The sequence below is a fragment of the Hesperophylax consimilis genome, chromosome 14, assembly GCF_061612785.1.
Source record: "Hesperophylax consimilis isolate HC1 chromosome 14, BYU_Hcon_1.0, whole genome shotgun sequence".
In the NCBI taxonomy this organism is placed as follows: domain Eukaryota; kingdom Metazoa; phylum Arthropoda; class Insecta; order Trichoptera; family Limnephilidae; genus Hesperophylax; species Hesperophylax consimilis.
Genome location: NC_142849.1, coordinates 31,900,393 through 31,921,930, shown reverse-complemented (window position 1 = coordinate 31,921,930; position 21,538 = coordinate 31,900,393). Strand labels below are relative to the sequence as shown.

General features: G+C 33.8%; 1 protein-coding gene across 1 annotated transcript in view; it reads right to left on the bottom strand.

Moving 5' to 3' along the window:
* The window catches only part of LOC149418196 (uncharacterized), a 57,916-nt gene extending 36,856 nt beyond the window's left edge, over positions 1-21,060 (bottom strand). Inside the window, exons 1-3 of the mRNA XM_089639906.1 lie at positions 21,028-21,060; positions 19,646-19,774; positions 6,294-6,347 (exon numbers count right to left, since the gene is read on the bottom strand). Coding sequence (XP_089496032.1) covers positions 6,294-6,347; positions 19,646-19,774; positions 21,028-21,060 — 216 coding nt within the window. The remainder of the gene's footprint in view (positions 1-6,293; positions 6,348-19,645; positions 19,775-21,027) is intronic.
* Between the last annotated feature and the right edge of the window lie 478 nt (positions 21,061-21,538).

Below are 21,538 nucleotides of genomic sequence, written 5' to 3'. Positions count from 1 at the left end.
CTGACTCTTGACATGGCCCGACTCGAGTATCTGATTGAGTATTAAAGGTCATGTTCTTAAAATTATTCCGACAGTGTGCGTCACCCATTTTGGCGTCACCCAATACAGATCTAATATTGTAACACTAAATATACTGTTTATACAAAATGATGACAAAACTTAGGACAGTAGGACAGAACAAAACAAGAATATTAAAACTAAAAACATATTATAAAACAGGAGGCAATTTGTGCTCAGAAATGAGAATCTTTTGAGCAGACATTTTAAAAGGTACAAGGAGGCAAACGAAACCAAACAATTACCGGAAGTTTTTGAATATAGCCCATTATAAAATATCGAAAAGAAGTTAACATTTATGAATGGTAAGATTTTTAAATAATTTTGTTTTTTAAAGCCCGTTTAAATCCAGCCAAATTATGGAGATCATAGTATATGGCTCGATTTGACCTAGAAAGTTCGATTAGACTATTACTAACATCTAGATCTGCTGACCTTAGAGCTGTCTATAGCTTAAGTTCTGTCGGACACATAGTTCCGTTACATAGGCTGGCGCCATTCCTTGCAAAGCTTTGAAGGTCATTAAGCAGATCTTAAACTTTATTCTTTCAGGGCATCGAAGCCAGTGAAGGTGATCCCTTAGAAGTGGGGTTATATGACAATTCACCAAAAATCATTCTCACCGCAGCATTAAAAACTGACTGGATTCTATTGATTTGTTTCTGAGGTTGCTGGAAAATGCACTATTGCAATAGTCCATACGTGAGACGTCTTTTCTCTTCCTACAATAAGGGCACCTGGAAAAAACATCATAATGATTTGCCGGACATTTTTTGAAACGGTGGGACCTTACAACCACCACCAGGACTTTACAAAATAGCATTTAATTAAAGGGTTGAATAATTACTTTTTTTGTGAAAATTTGGTACATTACTGGTGCGCAGTAGGTATTTGACAAATGAGTAAATAATTTTAAATTTCAGCATTGAGATTGGCAAGCCGTTGGGTTATTTTAGTAAAAAAGCTAAATATATGTACATATTATGAAGCCCGGTTAAAGCCTCGAAGTGACAGGCGGTCAATATCTATTTGTTTTAATATATAGCAATGCAAAGTAGATAAACTAATTGTATTTACTTTAATTATAATGATTTAGAAACAACCCGAGCGGTTATTGGCAAATTAAAACAAGTTCGAAAAACGTTTTGAAAGATCGCTTTCCATAATGTGCCAAATTTATGGAACCTAAAAATTCATTTTAATATTTATTATTAGGTTCAATATTTTTTACAATTCAAGTTTTCCAGTAATGTAGGCCTCACTGGGTGGCTTGCCCGTGCTGAGACCTTCATTTTATAATATGAAATATAAACTACATAATACATTTAATGAGAAAAATTATACATTTAAAATCAAAAATACATAATAATATATTTAAAATTAAAAAAAATAGTACTTTGAAAATAATCTTGTGTGTTTGTGAGTGATGTGTGTTTATATTGGTTTTGTGTGTTACGTGTAGGTTTTATTTTTATTTTATGCTATGAAATTTTGGTAATATTGTCTTTTTTGTTCTTTAATCCATTTTGTAATTTTGTGTGTGAATTTATTTTTATTTTCCTCAATTTTAATTTCAAGTTTTAAACTCTTTCATTAAAACCGCAGTATATTTCATATGTTTCCATGTTAATATTTTGAAAAGTATTATTATTTAATATTAATATTTATTCTGTCATATTATATATGACAGCAATCGTTCGAGTGGAGAAAGTGTTTACTTAATACGAAAACGTAAACTTATTTAATAATGTTTAATAGAGTTTTATTAAAGATTTTTGTACAATATTATTAAAGATAATATTGTTTTGTGCCTATCAGACGTGAAAAATTTTGTATTCGGCAGGTAAGTTTCACTGATTTGCTTGTCGTTAGTCATCTAAGATATATTCAATTTCTTATTCATGGTATTTAAATGCAAATCCCAGATATGACACCACTGGGGTGTAATCTCAAAGGCGTGCTCCTGAATTCCACGAATTAAATTAGATGCGACCTTCTTCAAAATCTTTCTATCATCGATACAAAGTAAAGTTCAGATTTTGTAGATTAAATAAGCTATCGCAAGGAATCTTCAAACAAATCAAATAGCAAGGGGCCCATTGACCGACCCTGTGATAAACTAAATATGCTGAGTTTTAAAATGAACATGCTTTGCATTACCTTCCCACCGTTTCCGATAATATACGTGTTAAACTGCGTTCGGTTTTTGTATTTATAACACTTGAAAAATTTTAACAGCGTTGAAATTGGACTCTGGATGAGATTATATAAAAGCTAAGTTCAAGATACACATCTCTGATATGCTTGGCGTCATTGGTAGACTCTGGATGAGATTATAAAACAGTTAAGTTAAAGATACAGATTTCTTGAAACGCTTGATGTATTTGGTAGACTGTGGATGAGATTACATAACAGTTAAGTTCAAGATACACATCTCTTCATATGCTTGGTATCATTGGTAGACTGTGGATGAGAGTATATAACAGCAAAGTTTAAGATACACAACTCTTGATATGCTTGGCATTATTGGTAGACTGACAAAACTTCAGAGGCTTTATGAATATGTCAACCTTAAATTTTTTGTATACATCTTTAGTTCGAAGTTAAGTCGAATATAACTGCTCAATCGGATCCCCAAAATAATTCAATATAAATTCCTAAGTCACATATTTTAAGCTCAGTATTCCCATTGAAAGCATAAACAATTACTTGATGAAAGAATAAAATTAAATAAAACTCGCATATCGATGAATTAAATCCTACTTTATATGTATGTTCAAAATTGTAAATGGCGGGACAGAACGCCCTGATTTACTTAACCTAATCGAATTTCATATACCTAGGAGAGTTAATCGTTCTAAAATTTTGTTTAAATGTTACAATACCAAGATTGAGCATTTCAAACACCGACTTCAACGTAGATCACATAGAGTTAGTAAAAGAGATTTACTATCACATTTTTCAAATCAATTATAATTTTCTTTTTTTGTTTTTAATTTTAAGGCAATTGCTGTTTGGGGTAAATTTATATTTACCGTTGACATTAAATAAATAAACACACAACTATCCCGAATAGAACCGAATGGTTCAGTTCTACTAAATGTTACCACACAGCGCGAGGCGCTCCCGTGTTTGCTTACCCCCTTCTGGTTTAAAAATCGATGTAAAATTATATGTGTTAATTGATTATAAATATATCTGAAAGTTTTGACATTCTTATTTGATATATTACATCACAATAACACCCATGAAGTTAACAAAGTAACATTATATTGTACACACATAAAGATAAAATAAATAAAAAGAAACGTTTTATTTACTGGCGGAGAAATTCTTAATTTCAAAATAACCTAAAATAATGACGGCCGGCATAGTCCAGTGGTAACGCATTGGACTGCCATTCCGAAGGTCGCGGGTTCGAACCCGGCGTGCGCAAATAAATTTTATTTGATTAATTTGTGTTATTTCACAATTAATTAATTAAAATAATAAAATAATATATAGTATATTTGCGGCACGTTCCAGAGTGGAAGATACTACCAGTATCGCCCTGGTGTAAGACCACCATTCAGAATTGAAACGTTGCTCCAAATGGCTTTAGCCGTGTTTAGTGACTAGATCTGAATAGCCAGGTACTTCCCCACCTTCCTCTTTCCCTTCCCCACTTACCTTCAGCCTCACAACATCCCCCAATTGGGGATGCCATAGTCTCACTGGCTCCAGACGGGAGCAGTTGGGACTCTTGTGAGGTATTCACTATAAAAAAAAAAAAAAAAAAAAAAAAAAAAAAAAACCTTCAAATTTTTTTTCTCAGAACTGCGTTTCGTGATGTTATTGTCATTAACTTTGTCGGATGAAAATCGTTTGTTTTTTTTTCTACGGACACAAAATTATAACTTTTATTAAAAAAATATTTCAGCTTTTCTCGTCTCTTTTCCGCCTAAAATTCTGTTAACATTAATTTGAGAAAGTAATTAAATTAAGATGAATCGGTCAGTAAACGGTTCGTGGCACATCTCAAAGCCATAGAAATGACATAGTCAACTGCTTTAAAGATATCATTGTATTTTTATTCTCACGTATTTATATGAAATTAAATAAAAAAAATAATCCTCTTAAAACACTGTCAAGTTCTTCAATCTATCATAGACTTAATTTTCATTTTTTTATTTTTTATGTGAATATTTTTATGAGAAAAAAAAGGTCTACGCTTTTTGAATTTTAAACTTAGAGCACACAAATTACCTGTCGTTAGTGAATTATTTTAAATATTACAACTTTAGAGAACAGACGAATAATAAACCACCCAACCTTTTTTTAAAATTGTTAAACTTTAATTTCGATGGTAGTGAACCCCTGCATTTAATAGATCTACATGTACCCATACAAACAACTAGACCAACATCAACATTTAATATATATACCTACATATCATTCCAACTATAGTTTGCATTCCCCAATGCAACGTTAACATAGTTTTGTTAGTAAATATTTAAATGATAGTCAAATAATATATTTGCCAATAATTTAAAATTGGCAAACTGCAAACGAAATATATTCAATATTTCTGCCTATTATAAATTATTATTAACAACGACGATCATTGTCGTTGTCTTGGAGGATATTGGCAGATCATCTAAATTGATGTCACTTTTTTATATTTATTAACTCGTATGTGCTATTTAACGTATTTCTTTTTCATTTAATTTGTACAATCCACAGATATACCATTAAAATAAGAATAAGATAGAATGGATTTGAATTTCCCCGGATAAGCATTTCATTGAAACTGTAATCCCAGAATGGCCTCTTTAGTCGAGAAGCTACGGTAAGCACGAATGGCTGCACTTAAGATAATATAATTAATTATTTTCTGCATAAATGAGGGCAACGCCGTAAGCCAGTTTCACAGCTTATTTTTTTTATATCATCCCCATAACACTATTTTCTATTAGAGAAAAAATAATGTTTTAGGACGATAGTAAACGTCAAAAAATGGCAACACCTTGAACATAACCATATATCACAATCTTGAAAGCGTCTGTCACTTTCATTTGCGAGCTGTGTCACGTGCTTGGTCGTAATCTAATTGATGTTTTTGTTTACCCGTTCGTCGTTTAAACTTTATCATGATGATTTTTATAATTAATTGGCAAAATTCAATACGAAATTCCTTTAATATATGAAAAACGATCACACCCCTGTAACTATTCATTAAGGAATAAAATTATCTTATGACTTGAAGTTAATATTCATATTCTTATATATTTTTTATTCTGTGAGTTAATAGTACGTATGTAAAGCTCTCGTGTATGATTTGCTCAAAACAAAATATCAAATCATCAAACATAAACGCAAAATTCACAATACCTAACAGTAAAACACATAATAATAAATTCATATTGCATTCTTATATTTAAAATATAAAACTGAATAAACGTTCAACATTTTCATGTAATATATTTACGTAAAACGTGGAATAATGACAGCTGTCAAATAATGTCTGCCATTTTAAACTGAACAAAAATATTACTAACATAGATATACCACTCACGGTACCAATTACCAAGATAGAACGCTTCGTTTCTTTCATCCCGAATCCCTAAGAACAGCAAACTTGACGAAATATAGGATGGCGTAAAGCAGTCATTACTAAACAGCTCTAATAGTGCACAAACAGTTGAAAGCGATTTCTGTATTTTATAGTTGATTTGTTATTGTTGCTAAATATAATATTAGAATCAATTTTATTTTAAGCGGATCTGATCCTTGGGGGACTCCAGAATTTATTGTAACCAGTAACAGAAGAAAATATGCCGAGCAGGTGTATTCAATAAGGTGTCTGGGGGGCAAATTGGACCGATTAAGTGAATAAAAATTGTGTTTTCAAGTGTCGAAATACGAATAATAGTGGATATATGAAAACGAGACGACATATGAATTTGAATTTGAGTGTGTGACAATTCAGAATTTTTGATGTTCAATTTTATCTGCTTTGAAATCAGTAAAAATCAGAGTTCGGAATAGTCAATTCATCTACTCAATAATTAAAACCTATCCATTTCAGTGAAGAATATTAATTTTACACGAAAATTGAATTAAAAAGGGTTGACATAGCAAATTAGGACACGAACAATATAGCGAAAATCGACTATTGTTTGAATGTAAAATTATATTTAAAACAAGCGATGCCAGACCGAATACGATTTTATTCATTTGGGGAATTAAATACTTACCATGCCATAGAACACACGGGAAACCACGTTGATTGGTGTGCCACTGTGCGATATCTGAAAAGATAAAAATAATTATTGTAATCATGGCATGTAAAAATATCTGCAGTAAATTTCACTCATTCGCTGTCCATAAAAATACTTAAATATAAAAACTGTAAAATGAGAATACAAACACTGTGCAACATTATTAAACTTAATACAAGGGTTTCGTAAGCTGTCCAGAGACGAGAATTTTTCGAGATGATATTATTTTTCAATATGGTTTAAGATATTATGTAAATGCGAATGTTAGAGGGAGTGCGCTTGCGGGTTTCCGGGTGTAAAATGCACTACCTTCAGGGGATGATTTTACATAATTTTAGAATTAGAAAAGATAATAACTTTTTTCGTATGTCTTTTTTTTATTTATTATTTTTTCATATATAAATTGTTTGTATGGGAAAATAAATATTCGTCTATGGAAAAATATTTTAGTTTGTGAAAAAAAAAATGGATTTACGATAAAAGTTATTTATCTTTTTTACTTCTACCACCATGTAGAATCATCTTCCAAAGTTATTGCACTTTACCCCCGGATACCCTGTTTTATACAACGATAGTAATTTTGCGAAAATTGTGAAAATACTTCGTAAAAACTGGTTTGAAAGAGTAGAAAAATCTTTCGACAAATGCCCAAGTTGTATATTTGAATTTGTTTTTAATTATTTTCGGAGCATGATTTGCGATTTCTGTATTTCGACGGAATTTCATATAATTTCCATTTCGACTCTAATTATCTTCAAAAAATATAAATACATGAGAGCTTGGCTATTTTTATATGAAGTTTATTTTTCTCCACCTTCAATAATTATGATAAAAGATTGTACATCTAGAATGGCGTGTCAACCTTTGTATCTTTGAAGTCTTCTAAAAAGAGGGTGAATCTCAAGAAATGAAGAGTTTCTAATAACTACGTTTATCATTTATTTATTAGCTGACGTGTACCCGGCGTTACTCGGGATTACGAATACTTTAAAGAAAAGTTTTGATGATGTTAATTCTAGTGTTCCCAAAAACTGGGTGTACTTTTAAGGCGAAAATAATGTTATTGTAAAAAATTGAAATATTTTACTTTCTTAAGTATTTTTTTAAGTCGATCGTGCCAAGTATTTCTCGGAGTCTCCTACTTTTTATACCATTCACAAATCTATATTGTTATTGTTATATCGTTTTGAATTGGACTCCGTATCCTCCACTGCAGAGAGAATACGTTAAGTCATTCTTAGGCGTCCAAGAATTTTTCTAACATTGTACACACACACACACGACTGTACACGACATTTTTACTATTAATAAACTACTTTATGTAGAATTTAATTCAAGATTCGAGATATTGCGTCTTCTGTCTTCCTCTAGTATTCCCGACTTCTTACACAATTTGAACAATTTTCTAAACATTCCTGGCGCTAATACTTAGAACAAACATTGAAATTTTCAACGAAATCGTAATACACATAACGGACATCGCTTTTTATTTATCTTCACTGTCACTGTCTTCGCCAACGCCAATCTCCGAAGCCGCTCAACCGATTTCAATAACCTAGACCTAGCCAGACATTTTTTGAAAGTGATTGGTTCCAGCTTGAAATATAGGATATTTTCGCACGCGATAGATGGCACTGTTAAAGATATCTAAACAATATTTTTTTTTCAACAAATTTATTTATTTCAGACTTCTCATCCAAAAATAAATACAACCACACATTTTAACTTCCATACACAGAAGGCGGTCTATGGTAGGACAACGTTTTATATTATGAAATGCTTCCAAATTGTTGAGTAAAATTGTGAATTGTTTGTGTTTGCAAAACTCGAAAAACGGTCAATCGATATCGCTGAAAATTTCAAAGTTTGTTGTTATCAGTGGCTAACTAAGTAACTAACTAACCATCACGCCGTTTCAGGCAAAGAGGACGGACCGCCAAACAACTCGGTCTTGGCACACACTCCTTGCCTCATTCATATTCATACATCGTCTCATACATACTCTTCTATTATTCTGACTCTTGACATGGCCCGACTCGACTATCTGATTCACTTTATCGTGCCATGTCTTCCTCGGGCGTCCCCGACTTCTGCTACCATTCGCATTTCCATCATATATCCTCCTTATACTCCTATCTTCGCTCATTTGCTCTACATGCCTAAACCATCTAAGCGTCCCTTTCTTAATCTTACTCATTACGCTTACATCAGCCTTGCACTCTTTGCGGATCTCCACATTTCTCACACGATCAAACATGGTTTTACCACACATACGCCTCAGGGATCTCACTTCAACAGCATTTAATCTACTTTCATCCTTTCTTTGCCAGTTCCATGCCTCACTTCCATACATCAAGGTAAGTACCAGCACTCCCTTGTGGACTGCTAACTTCGCTTCTTTAGACAATTTTCTGATACCGCCAACGGCGTTTAGTCCTCCATTAACGGAATTACCTGCATTTACCCTTCTTTCAATATCTTTGTCAGCCTTCCCATCTCTCGTAAACATACTCCTAAATACACTAACTCATCCAACTGCTCCAAGTATTCCCCATTTACATTTATATTGCACACTGTTTTCGTACTCTCTCTTTCAAACACCATTACTTTAGAGTTTAGACTTATGTACTTACATTTATCATTAACTCATTCTTCATGCATACTTCGTTCATCCTAGACACGAGAGACTGTAGATCATCTATTCAAAACCGCATCATCAGCATAAAACAGGCAACATACTTTCAAATTATTCAAATTCGCGCCCAATCCCACCTCTTTCAATTCTTGCATACAATTATCCATGTATAGATTGAATAACCACGGTGACATTACGCAGCCTTGTTTAACACCTTTTGTGATATCAAACCACCCCGTAAAACCACCGTTTACCCTAACACATGCAACGCTTCCCTCATACAGAGACGCAATTGCCTGAGTCAGATTTGTATTAACTCCATATTAACGGGAGGAGTGTAAATATATGTTTAGTTGGTAGAAGAATTCGGGGACGCCCAAGTAACACTTAACGCAAGATCTCTACACCGTAATGAAACACGGAATCGAATTAAAGTCGATATAACATAGTTTTTTATACAGTAGTGAATGGCAGAAGAAGTCGGAGGAGCCTAAGAAAAACATTAGCAATAACAAAGCATTGCTGGGGATACACTAGTAAATATGTATATAATATTGGCCGCTATCGCTGGGAAATCAGGTGAGATTTACCTACCACACTATATATTTCTCTAATTTTTATTTTTATTTTAGCGACTATAGAATGTTTTATATTCTATAATATAAAACATTCTACATGCAAACTTTAAAGGTTGTGTGTGGTTTCACCCGCCATGCTAGGGATGTAGGAATGTTTTGTTGTAGGGATGAAGGGATGTTTTATTGTAGGGATGTAGGGATGTAGGGATGTAGGGTTGTAGGGATGTAGGGATGTAGGGATATTTTGTTGTAGGGATGTAGAGATGTAGGAATGTAGGGATGTTTTGTTGTAGGAATATAGGGATGTAGGAATGTAGGGATGTAGGGATGTAGGGATGTAGGAATGTAGGGATGTAGGGATGTAGGGATATTTTGTTGTAGGGATGTAGAGATGTAGGAATGTAGGGATGTTTTGTTGTAGGAATGTAGGGATGTAGGAATGTAGGGATGTAGGGATGTTTTGTTGTAGGAATGTAGGGATGTAGGGATGTAGGGATGTAGGGATGTAGGGATGTAGGAATGTAGGGATGTAGGGATGTAGGGATGTAGGGATGTAGGGATATTTTGTTGTAGAGATGTAGGAATGTAGGGATGTTTTGTTGTAGGAATGTAGGGATGTAGGAATGTAGGGATGTAGGGATGTTTTGTTGTAGGGATGTAGGGATGTAGGGATGTAGGGATGTAGGGATGTAGGGATGTAGGAATGTAGGAATATAGGGATGTAGGGATGTAGGAATGTAGGAATGTAGGGATGTAGGGATGTAGGGATGTAGGTATGTAGGGATGTAGGGATGTAGGAATGTAGGGATGTAGGGATGTAGGGATGTAGGAATGTAGGGATGTAGGGATGTTTTGTTGTAGGGATACCCTGTATTATGGCGTGTGAAAAGTTTATAGATTGAACATTTACGTAATAATTAAAAGTAAATTATAAAATTTCGATTTAGTTACTATTTTATATGATAACTAGCTGAAGTCTTTAGTTGCCCTGGCTTAATTCTACTTTACCGTTGATTACTGATCACGATCACTTTGGGTGGATTTTTAGAAATCTTAATTTTGCATTTACGTAAATAATTGCATTACAACTCTCACCCAAATTAATATAATTTCAATTCAATTTCACTCCAATAATAATGTCATACAATAAAACAATGTTAAGTTTTTAAATCAAAACAGTGTTACTATATCAAAAAAAATATTAATCAGTTTTGTTTAATTTGTTTAAAGTAATTAATTTTACTAAATATGTATAATGTTGGAAACTCGTTAAAACGTTCCAAATGGAATCGGATCGTTTTCTATTTCTGAATATGAATAATATTAGTGTTCTTGGGTGGTTACACCTTCAGCCTAGCCTAGGGCGCCTAGGCATTAGAACGAATGCTTTTATCCAATTAACCTACTTTCTACGGACTGCAAAAAAATTCACTTGAAAAATAAATAAATAAAATAAAACGAAAGGAAAATAATGAAGTAACGAAAAAATTCATATAAACTGTAAAATGGTTTTAAAATAATAATGCCTATAACCTAATTTCTACGACCGCGACGCTTCTGAGGAAAACTTAGAAAATGATCCTGGGTCAATAACAAACTAAATATTAGCGACTAGCACAAACCTGTGATAAATTTCAGGTGACGGATATGTGTACCGCCGCCCTGGAAACTATTTATTGGATAACCAACACCCCAAGTGACTTAGCAGGGGTACCCGGGTTCATAGGCCGAGTACGGTTTTCTCTCTTCAGCCGGTCTCTCTTGAACCATCGTCTTGCACCACAGCGGGAAGGATAGATCCACACATTCGTCACTCCTGGATACACTGACCTGCAGATTCCTGCTCACGCCTCATATTTACGAAAAATTATAATTGTAGTATTTTTGAAGCTAAAAGTATGCCTTAACATTGCCATTCCTTAACATAAATGTAGGGAAAAGTCTTCACTGTAACATCTTCAAAAGATTCATGGCATCTATAGAAAAAGATTTTCGTTTAACTGTTTAGCTTGACAATTTATCTTCATGTTTAAATAATGATGATATTTTGATGATTTGTATAGCACCGTACAAACTATTATCAATTTATGTCTAACAAATTGCATCCACTGGTTTGTCAGTCACTATTACAAACTATATGTACAAAGCAATCGATCAATTATTAAAATAGATAAAAAAATGTTATATTTGACTTAAGATTCCTAAAAGTGTAGAGTTTTCTAACATGGTAAGGGAAGGGTTAAACCCTCGAAAAGTTTAAATTTTTTATCAGTACAGAATGTCCTAAATAGGGAATGCAATCCCGGTGTACCGGGATCCCGAAATGCCGAGATCCCGCAGACATTTAGCGGGACTAATCTCGGTCGAAAATTTGGCGGGATCCCGCTGGACTGGCGGGATTACAGAGAATTACCTTCAATTCACTTACAATGCGCTAATGACTATTGTGCCAACCAGCGTGGAAGCTGAACGAGCTTTTTCAGCCGCTGGCTACCTTGTGTCCAATATCAGAAGCCGTTTATCAGATGACACAATTAATACTTTAACTTTTTTACTAAGCTATTTCCAAAATAATGTTTAGTTAAACTTATGATGCTCATTGTACAAGAATATTGTTTATCATGTGAACGTTATTATTTAAATTTAAGTTTCAGTTCATTTTCAGTTTCAGTGCCGGCAATCCGGGCGTTTATTTTATTTTCATTTGTGTACATAGATTTCTTTTACCCACCTCACTAGACAAAGTCTGTTCTGAGGCGGATATGTTATGCAAATTTATGTCTTATCTTATTCTTTGCCAATTTATGACTTAAACTTTACCTATGTCTAACTAAAGGTATATCTATTAATAAATCATTTAAAATGTCCCAAAGAACTTGTTTTATTATGGGTATAAATTTAAAAGTCTAAAAACAAGGTTGGTAGATCGAGGTATTAGGTCTTTATTATACGATTGATTAGATATCTCTGCTGGATCCCGCAAATACCTGGATCCAGCGGGACTAAGATTGTTCAGTCCCGCAAATACCTGGATTGACATTTTCTTGCGGGATTGCATTCCCTAGTCCTAAATGAATCTCCCTCGAAGTTTTCATCCAAAGCAGCAATTATAACTTCTATGAGCGTATATTGTCGTCTAGGAATAGTGTGGACATTCTATAGTTAATTTTAGCATTTGTACCGCATCCCGCTCCCCGGCACTACGCCTGACCGCAGAGTTAGGGAACAGTGCGGTAATGGCGAACAGCGGGTAACTCCCAACGATCAAGTTCTAGACTGTTTTGATGCCTACAATCAATATCAATCGTGTCATACAAAAGCCACTTCGTCAGCAACGAGCTACATTTCGTAGAACGAACCTACAACGAAATGCTGTTGCGCAAAGCCAGAACCGCTATTTGTATTGTCATAAAAATTGATGTAATATTTGCAAATATGTTTAATTTAAAAAGAAAGACAAACATTCCCGGGTTCCGAATAACCTGATAATATTCTTATAAATCTCCTATTACACAATAAGCGAAAAATTGTGTAGTGAAAGCGTTGTGATGGAGGAATTAGATGGGAAATAGAATCGATGGTTACCTGTCTTTAATAATCACATTAATATCATTGAAAGAGTTCGACGCTTATTTTTGAGGTATATTAATTTTAGACTTAGAATTCATTTAGAATCATTGAATTATGAGTTTTTATTACATTCATTGAAATTGTGGAAGATTTGAAAAACAGAGAATTTTTAGATTGTTTTGTTGCTTACCGGTTATTACCAATGTAAAAATGAAACGAAAATATATTTAATAACACAAACGTATTATAAAGTTTATCAATTGTTACTGCTCTTTTATTCGTTTAAAAATGGTTGGTTAAAATTTCACAAACTTTGACAAATCTATCGCAAATATGAGAGTAATGGCGGTGGTCGACTTTTTGGAATATATTTAAAATAACTTGGAAGTGTTTATTTGGAAGTCTTTAAATGCAAATAGTTTTATAGCCTCTTTCGCACACTGCTTAAATCACATTATTACCATGGGGTTGGGTGGCAATAATTTAAAATAAAATTAATATGAAAAATACAATATGTTGTCCCCAAAACTAAAGCCAGTAAAAGTCCAGGATCGGAAGATATATTTGGATTCTCCATGTTGAATGCTACAGATTTTTTATAAAATACGATGACAAAATTATAGAGTGGATTCGTCGGTCCCCAGACAAAAGGATGCCCACTGCTATGGACTGTTGAACCAGACTGGTTTGTTGCTCCGATTTCAGCTTTCAGGTTTTGAAATTAGATCGCAGGTTTAGCAACCGATAATATTATAGATCAAGGAGGTACAACGACTTGCATAAGTCCGTCTCAGTGTGTACCGTAAAGGGCACACCAAGACTGCTATCCAAGACACAAAAAATACCTGATGGGTTAATATATCATATTCTTGTTTTGTATAGTAAAACTACTATAATGTCTTAATTATTTTCTATTCCTATGCAGATTTCATTTGAGTTTCCAAGCCTTGCAACCTCTAGAGCAGAGGTTCCCAAAGTGGTCTATATGGACCCCCAGGGGTCGATATCGGCTTGCTGGGGGCCTATGTCAGCGAGAAAAAAATTTGGGGGTCCACGAGATTCAAATGGAGGACATACGAGCGGACCCCCATTTACCTCAAGTCAACATTTAGGAGTTCCGTAAATGACACAATAGAGCTAACACAAATATAATAAACTGAGAAATTACTTATTTGATATTTGTATTTTTATATTTCGTAAAGTTGTTAATTGAGGTATATAAATAGAGTCGAAGTTCCTTTTTTCGTCAGAATTAATACATCCAAGCAAAAAGGGGCAGTTCTGTAGGGTCTGCTCCAGAAAGAAATTCCCGTTGCTTATCCTGCTTCATTTTCATTTGGTGTAATACCTCACAAGGGCGCTCCTGTCTGCACAGTATAAAGACAGAGGAACTATACCGCCACCCGGTTGTTGGACAGGCAAGCAAAGGGAATCTTTTTACGAACAACATAAACGATTTACGGGTTTACGGAAAAATTTTTTTGACAAGTGGTCTGTTGGGCAAAAAAGTTTGGGAACCTGTGCTCTAGAGGTACTTCCCTTTTTTTTTCCGGAATAAAATATGTCTTTAGTTTATTTCAAAATGAACAGAGCACGCAACTACTATTTATTATATATTCGATGGATATGGATGAATAGTTTCCCAATTATGCATGCAATTAAATACAGGAAAGAATTGGTAAAATAATTTCAATTAGTACCAAAAATAAAAACTTGTGTAAGATAATTATTTAGATTGCAGATAATTTCTCTGAATTCTTTGTATATTTTACGGATAATTCTACATCGCTGCGTTCTTCAAATAAAATAATAATTGGCTAGTTTGAGTTAAATCCCTTTAAAACTGTATATATATTTGAAAAAAAAACATAGATCTCAGATTTTTTTTTCATTATATAGAGTCTAGACTAATAAAAAATTGGGGGTTTTAGTTTTCCAATTGCTGCTACAACAAGCTTTGCGCTTCATTTTTCTATGGAATTTTAGCTACTAACTGTGGCAGTAGCAATTTTTATATTATTAAATATGATCTTTGTTTTTCATCTCTACCGAATGTTTTTCCCGATTTTTTTTTATGTTTTCAAGGCATTTTTTAACTATTGAATTTGTTTTTAAATATTATAAAATTTTTATTTTTGGGATACATTGTACAAGTTGTCGTTTTATGTCAAACAAGCACCGTGAGACCTAATGTTATTTCAAATGAAAGTAGCTACAACTTCTAAGCTGTTGAAAAAAAAACACAAAAATTTTCAGAAAATTCTACTCATTTTATATATGTACTGCTGCCAGTTTTAATTCAGGTCTGAAAATATTAAAAACAAATATTATATTTTCACGATCCAAGAATTCAACTCTTTTGGTTTAGCCTTTGTTCTTCTTCTTGGTAGAGGCCTTTTAAAGCGATGGTAATTTATTAAAAAAAAAAAAAAATTACGATGTATGGCAATCGAAATAATTATTTAATGTATTGATCGTGTGGTTTTTAGGATTGCATGTATAACGTTTTTAATTTTGCAGAAATTATAAAACAAAAGAATATTTGGGTAAGTTTTTAGATTCTCACGGCCAAAAGCATTTTTGTTGTTTGTTTTTGGGGTGTTATGCCGTGTTGCGCTAACTCCTCTTTAGCCAAGGAGAAGAAGGAGTTAGCGCAACACGGCATAACACCCCAAAAAAATAAATAAAATAGAATATTTGACCAAAGCAAGGTACTAGAAAAAATATAAATTTTCTGCAAAATTGCCTGTGTTCAAGAGATACCTGAATGACATATTTATGTAGCATATTTAAAAAGCGATTACGTATATTTTTTGTTTTCTTGTAGATATGTTTTGAACTTAAAAAAATAGTTATTTTTGTGGTGATGTTTTAAAAATAAAAAAATTCTGTTGTCACTGTATTGTGCAGTAAATTATGTAAAATATGTCTCATCAGGGGGTTTAAATTAATAAATAAATGAATAAATTACTTGCAAATTGGCGATTAGAGGTATATTACCCATTCAATGTTCATTTAAATATATCGTCGATAGACCTTATGACACATAACCTTTATGCCAGAAAATTAAAAAAAAATACAATACTAAATTAATTGAAATACATTACTAAATTCATTTTGTATGATAGCGTTTCGTTTACATTGTATTCAAAACATTATTGGGATGGTCCGATGCTCTATAGGGAACCCGCTTGCACAGTGCGGACGTAAACTGTGCACCCTAAAGTTAATTTTTAGACTTACGTAATTCAATACTTCGTTCGTGTGAAAGCACTATGAAACTATACATGATTATTTTATGTTCCATGTAAATTGAAACTGTAAATACCTTGTAACCCTTTGGTGGAGTCCGCCTGTGATTGCATAATTCTAATAATGAGTCTACATTTTGCTTCTGCACCGACCAAAGACCGGACCGTAGGCGGAGTACTACCTAATTAGGGTACTTTGAACGGTATCGGGACGTGTACGCACAGAAATCTGTTCTATGTATTAGTGCGGATACCTTAGCGTAAGCGAAGGTGTGCAGTAGTATTGGTGAACAAAACCGGCGACACTGGGCAAAACAATTCCACACACTATGAACTGCTCATAGCACATCTCGTTCTTCTAATATCTTTGGCACCGACGGACTATTTTAAACTTCGGTAACAAAAGCTCCCAATACCTTTATGAGTTTGTAATTCAATGATTGCGTTATTAATAATGTATTTTTGTGGAGTTTATCATTGGCTTCTGTGTTTTGCTATACAATTTTGTGGAGCAATACTAAAAGTGGCAAAGTCCAATGAGAAAAAGGAGTTATCAATGTCGAATGGCCAGACTCACCCAACTTTTGCGTAACCCTCTTTTTCCCCTCCCGATTTGGCCCGCCTAAGACGTTTCGTTATATGGGGGGGGGGGTTGAAGGATACACTCAAGTATATTGAATTACCTTAAGCAATGCACACATCAAACAAACCTCTGAACTTAAAGGTACAAAACGGGGACTCATAGCTTGTCAACAAATCGTCCACCTAATTGAAAAGCACCACAGGTGCGAAAATTGTGATTTTGAGTTAAAAATTCAGAAATATCAACTTTGTTGTGTAAAAAAATCTGCCACAAATCGCCTTTATTGTTAAATGATATGTTACCTTGCAATTATTACGAATTTTATATATTTTAAGCGTGAAACGTATTTTTCAATTAAAAGTAATTTTATGCAATATGAAAATATTTTTGAAAGAAAAAAACTTGTCAAATAATCTTCAGACACCGTTTTCTCAAAACTTTAAGCGAAACATAATATTAAATGAGAATACCTACAACTTACGCCGAACTAAGAATTTGTGCGCCCCTATGTGTACAATGTAAATACGATTTATATTGTCACCCGTATGGGTAGGATCAGTTATCTGGAGATCTGATTAATTTATATGAAACTCACTGATCTTAAATAATATATAGTGTATGTGCGTCACGTTCCAGAGAAGAAGATATCATTTAGACCACCATTTATAATTGAACCGTTGCTTGAGATGGATTTAGATGTTTGATGATCAGATCTGAATAGCCAGATACTTCCCCATCTCATTACCCTTCCCACTCCCTGCAACCTAACAACATACCCCGATTGGGTATGCCGTATCCTCACTGGCTCCAGACGGTTGAGAGCAGTTGGAACTCTTGTCCGGTATTCGGCTCGCAAATGTACTCGTGCCATAAGATATTTCTCCCTACCTTATTCCGCCTCACAACGCCGCCCAACCGGGTGGTGACATAGTTCCCCTGTCTGTACACTGCACAGGCAGGGACGCTCTTGTGAGGTGTCACATAAAAAAAAAAAAACTGACTCCCGAATAATTTTACTCTATGAATAAGATTTAACACATATTTGTTATTAAATACAATATACTTCTTAAGTTAATGTTTGAAATTTATTAATAACCTTGAAATTTATACAAGAGTAATATATACATTTAAAAAGATATTGTGAATCAGAAGTTGGATCGTGATATACTGTACCTTAATTTTAATTTTATAAATTTTAAAATATTACAATTTTAGTCATTTTCTCAACTACAATACTAGGCTCATGCTTGTATTTTAATGTACGTTTACTTAATCTATACTCTCGAGCAATTTAAAAAAATACAAAAGTATTCATAAATTCTTTTCTTATTCATTCTCATGTAAGCATATGCATAAATTATGATTACTCCTTATTTACATTAACTAAAAAGTGCTGAACTAATTTAACTAATGTGTCAAAATTGACATCGAAAATATCAGTGACATCTATTAGTTATCTCTCCATAACAGAATATCTATTGTCTATCTCTCCATAACAGAATATCTATTGTCTATCTCTCCATAACAGAATAGAACACGAAGTTATTGTTGAGAAATAATATATTCCTTTTAGTATGAATCGGAGGTACATGTAGCACATAAAGCTAAAAATTTTCAGCGTCAGGGAAGTCAAATCTTGAAATAACAATTTTATACAATAAAGGGAAATAAAATATTTTCCACCTTTATTTCAAGTAGTTTTAATGGGAGATTGAAATATAAATGTATAAATTCAAGTTTGGTACATTAGGGACACTAATTCGTTAAAATATGAGCGGATGGACGAAGAGAAAAGAGTACCTATTATTAAGTTAATCAAATTTTAGAAGCGACTAATGCAAACAATCGAGTCAAAGGCTTTGTTTAAGTTCTTTGGGGCTCCATATCAGAGAAATTCAACTCTAGGGCATCTTGCGATTTATAAAGTGTCAGCAATTTCTTAAAGTATCTACAGTAAAAGCAGTGACATAAAATATGTGTAAATCTATTAGGAGTTGTATCATATGATAATAAGTTGTGAATGATGAATACTTGGAGAAAGTGAATGAGTTTGTGTAATTAGGAAGTATGTTTACGAGAGATCTCTCGGATTCTTATTCTAGACATTCATCGGAAGGTCCAGATATTGAAAGAAGGGTAGATGCTATTCAAAAGGTAACTCCACTAATGGAGGACTGAACGCAGTTGGCGCTAGCAGAAAATGTTCAAAAAGCGAAGCTTAGAGTTCACAGTAGAGTTCTGATACCTAACCTGATGTATGGCAGTGAGGCATGGGACTAGCAGGGGAAGGATAAAAACCACATATGATAGTGTGAGAAATGTAGAGATCGGCAAATAATTCAAGGCAAGTAAGATTAAGAAAAGGAAGCTCCGATGGATTTGGCATGTAGAGCAAATAAACGAAGAATGGAGTGTAAGGATAATATACGACGCAAATTTGAATGGAAGAAACAGTCGGGGACGCCCTAGGAAGACATTGCACGATCAAAACAGTCAGAAATTTGAGTCGGGTTACATCAAGAGTCAGAGTAATAGAATAGTATGTATGAGACGATGCATGCATGTGGATGAGACAAGATCGAGTGCGTGGAAACAACTTGATGGTTAGTTAGTTAGTTATGAATGAATCTAGAAATATGTAGTATATGGAGTTTTGTGTTATTCCATCCTCTTCTTTAGGTAAACCTCAGTAAGTAAATTAGTTTGCTTACATTACTAGCTTTATTCTCGGTGACACAACAGGACGGTGGGACATGCCTCGGTGTTCCATGAGACGATTCCAGTGCGTGCCAGTTGGTCATCGCGTAATCTGCATCCCCGTTCACTCCGCAGCATTGAAACTGCAAATATAAAATATGGCGATGAAATATCATAAACTACTAGTTCTGGAAAAACAAAAAAAAAAGTTTCTAATTTCCTCTACTAAATCATAAGCTTTGTAAGTTTGTACTTAAATATCTACTTAATTATAAACCATATATATTTTTTGTAAATTTCAAATAAGTGATAATATATTTTTTTCGAAGAAATATCACTATCCCAATGATAATTCTTTTTTCAAACCTTCCTTCTAAATTTTAGCCAATATAAACAGAGCATTTGGTATCGTGACAAAATGGTCGCCTAGTTGAGTTGTTTGGAAGTTGCGTTACATGGCGTTTAAAAATCAGCTTGTTCTAAAACAGACTTATTCCAAACATAAACCGTAAAAATCTCAATATTAGTTGATAGTTTATGATTATAATCGAATTTTACTAAACAATCTGTGACTAAAAAAAACGCAGATATATAGTCACATATTTGACACCTGCATCAGTTTTTTTGCGATTTACCAACAAAACGTTCAAGTAGAGCATAACAGTTTTGCAAAAATACCGCTCATATTGTTAATTCCGATTTTACACCTCGTTGTAGGATCCACGCTCATGCAAACTCTGGCGGAATAAAAATATGGTATAAAGCACGACACATCTTCTTGAACCGAAACGGAACAAATAAAAAAAATTACACACAGATAAAATGCCAAATGGTCAAAACAAAGTTAGGAACATTTATTTAAATAATTTATTTTACATTTATATCAACCCTTAACATGACCAGCGATCCCGAAAAGTTGTCTATTATGCCAATTGTGTGTGTCATGTTTTCTACACTGCCTACAAACAAACGCGAACTTCATATCGGTGTTCTGTCAAAATGGTGCGTCGGTTGGCAAATTTTCTGATAAATTATTATTTACGTAAATAATATTAAATATCAATATTGTTCAAAATGTTAAATGCAAGAAGTTGTTGTTTATTGTCATTAAGTTGAATCAAATGATTGTTTTCTTTTTAAATGCGTATTAAAAACGGTAGTTGTAGGTAAAATATTACCCCGTCAACTTCATCTTTGGGATGCTGTGTGGAGGGTTTTTTAAGGAAAGGAAGATAGGAAGTTCTGGGAAGGAAAAAAGTATCAGGGATGGGTAGGAATCAGTGTATTCAGTAGTGACGAACGTATGATCTCTCCTTCCAGATGCAACGAAAGGCGATGGGTCAAGAGAGATCAGTTGAAGAGGTCAAAGGATCTCGCCTCACCAACCTCTCCTGACCTGGCACGCCACGTAGCTGGTGGGTAGGCGCATCGTGAACCCACCTCACCCGGTGAACCCGGGCACCCCTGCTTAGTCATTAAACGTAGCTGACCATTTGGGGTGACCTATGGCAGAGGTGTTGGTTATCCAATAAATGGTGGCCAAACCCGCCTCTAAAATTGTAAATTGTGTAATAAATATCTCGTCGAAATGTGTTCCTCTATCATCAGGCGCGTGGCAGTGTGCGGGGACCGTTTGGCGGTAGAGGTCAACGTGGATTAATTGGAGGTAAAAAAAGTAGAACCTTTTTTTCGATTCGTGTCTCATATTTATTTAAAATATTAGAATTTATTATTATTAGAATCTCTCCACATTATTCGTAATCCGGTTAAAAACGGGACTGCAGGCCCTTAACGAATGAATTGAGTTTTCGAATTTTGTCATGATATTATCATAGTAAATGCACGTGACTGAAAACTTGTTGCGATATATTAACACAGTACTAAAAATTTAGCAGGTATTGGCCTGC